This window comes from Colobus angolensis, unplaced genomic scaffold (genome assembly GCF_000951035.1).
Source record: "Colobus angolensis palliatus isolate OR3802 unplaced genomic scaffold, Cang.pa_1.0 Scaffold82, whole genome shotgun sequence".
Classification (NCBI taxonomy): domain Eukaryota; kingdom Metazoa; phylum Chordata; class Mammalia; order Primates; family Cercopithecidae; genus Colobus; species Colobus angolensis.
The window spans coordinates 8374434-8376874 of NW_012122043.1; the positions used below are offsets into that span (position 1 = coordinate 8374434).

Sequence of the window (2441 nt, forward strand, 5' to 3'; positions counted from 1 at the left end):
TGTGTGTGTGAACCTCTATATTTTCCAAACTTTCTGTCATAATCATGCATTACCTTTGTAATTAGAAAACGCAACTTAATAATAAATAAATGCAACACCAATGAAGAGAAAACACTTAAATATAATTTATATAAATTTATTTAGTTGCAGGAAACATAATAAAAAAATACGCTTGCCCAGCACTTCATCACTATATTTTGGATTTTTATCAAATTCAGCTCCATTTGACATAAGCAATGATTATCTTCTCAAATACACCACCCATCAATTTTACAGCATCATTCTTTTTCCCCAAAGCAATAGATCATATGCTGTTCTCAGTGCACTCCAAGCCATTCACTCATTTCACCTATGCTCTAAAGGTACAAAGTTTCCCCTCTTTAAACACACAAGGGGGCACCTATGAAGCACGGACAGAGATGAGAACCAATTATTGGTTAAAGATCAATTGCGACCATCCTCAGAAGCCAATAGGTAAGATTAAAACTGTCATTTGCAATAGGGGCAGCAGTGGGACCACCTTTGAATGCTGCACTCCCAAACAGGCCATGTTTCTGAGTAAGAAAAGGCATGTAGAATGCCAGCCTGTCTGCACATCCTCTGAAAGATGGCACGTGTCATCCTGATTGAAGACACTGGAGGGGGCACGATACATATTCAAATATCTTTACTGACTAGTGATTCTATTATTTTTATTTAAGATAGTTTTTTAAAGCACTCTGGGGCTGATTAATTTATGCAAAGTATTTCCTTAAGAATAAAATGAATTTAACACTGATTCTGTTTTCAAGTTTGGAACTGACTAGGGAATGGTTCAAAATTTTACCTTATTTCCCACCAACTTCTCAATGGGTCTTGGATTTGTGGGCTTTCTTAACTCGCCCTTTTTTCCCGAAGCATTTCCGGTAGCCATAGGCACAACATTTAAAGGCAATGAAGGCCACTGTCAGCACGATGGCCAGGAGGAAACCGATCACGTCCAAGGAATGGTACTGGTACCAGGTGAGGTCATGGGCTGCGGGGCGCAGGTGTGGTGCGCCCTTGTGCCTCATCACAAACTCCACCCAGAACACAGCCAGGTCTAGCGGCTCCACCGGGCGGTCCTTGTGAAGGCTGGAGAGGTACATGATGTTCTCCTTGTAGCTAAACACAAAGACAGTTCCGTTATGCCTGGAACACCTGTGGTATGAACAATCCTCTCTTTATGCTTGTTGCTGCCTAGGAAGACTACCAGATTTTCCAAACTTGGGAAAGGAAACCTGTTTCTATTATTGTTGTTGTTGTTGTTGTTTTTAGATACAGAGTCTTGCCCTGTTGCCCAGGCTGGAGTGCAGTGGCACAATCATGGCTCACTGCAGGCTCCAACTCCTGGGCTCAAGCCATCCTCCTGCCTCAGCCTCCAGAGTAGCTGGAATTACAGTCATGCACCACTATGTCTGGCGAAGTTTGAAATTTTTTGTAGAAACAGGGCCTTACTGTGCTGCCCAGGCTGTGTTACTATTATAACCTGAAAGGTTATAATTAAGAACCTTATTCTTAATAAATGTTCTTGATCTCTTGAAAAAAAAGGAAGAGAAGGAGGGAAGGAAGCAAGGAAGGGAGGAAGGGAGGAAGAGAGGGAGAGAGGGAAGGAGGGAGGGAGAGAGGGAGGAAGGGAAAAAAAGAAGGCCCAAAATTATATTTTAGAAATATTTTAACCTTGCTTCCTACTTTTCTTCTTTTCTTTTAAGTGACATTTTTGTGAGAAATTTCGTTATACTTTCATACAGTAAAATAAAGAAAGGAAAAGGTCATGTCAGAAATTATGAATAGTCTCCTATTTGAAGTTATAAACAACCACCTCTGGCCAAGGTAAAAGTCATTTGTAAGTGCCAAATCCAAGGTGATGATATATTTGTAATTCAGTCGTTGAAACATTAAACTATCCGGGTGCTAGATTTAGCATGAGGCTGTGTCTGTGCAGCCACTTAGTGCAAAATGGATTTCTGTTTATTCTGGACAGTGTTAATAGCCCAAACAGAACATCTCAATCCAAAACAGGTTAGGTGCTTCAACCCTTGGTGCTAGAGGAATGAAGAGGAGGCTGAAGAGGAGAGGGAAAAGGAGGAGGAAGTAGAAAAGAAAAGGGAAAAGAAAGAAAAAAAAAAGACACTCCTATTCGGACTAATTATGATCACTGTTGACTAATATAGTTTGGGTATTTGTCCACACTCAGATCTCATGTTGAATTGTAATCCCCAATGCTGGAGATGGGGCCTGGTGGGAGGTGTTTGGATCATGGGGTCGGATCCCTTGTGGCTTAGTGCTGTCTTCCTGATAGTGAGTTCTCAAGAGTTCTTATGGGAGTTGGTCATTAAAAAGCATGTAGCACCTTCCCCCCAACTCCCTCTCACTCCTGTTTTTGCCATGTGACATGCAAGCTCCCGCATTGCCTTCTGCCA

The 2441-nt window shown here is 41.6% G+C and overlaps 1 protein-coding gene across 3 annotated transcripts in view; it reads right to left on the reverse strand.

Annotated features, from left to right (window-relative positions):
• Positions 1 to 115: 115 nt before the first annotated feature.
• The window catches only part of LOC105502936 (UDP-glucuronosyltransferase 1-1), a 71518-nt gene continuing 69192 nt past the window's right edge, over positions 116 to 2441 (reverse strand). For all 3 annotated transcript variants that reach the window (XM_011929634.1, XM_011929635.1, XM_011929636.1), the window contains exon 5: positions 116 to 1143. In XM_011929634.1, the coding sequence (XP_011785024.1) occupies positions 846 to 1143 (298 nt within the window). In that variant the 3' untranslated portion in view covers positions 116 to 845. The remainder of the gene's footprint in view (positions 1144 to 2441) is intronic.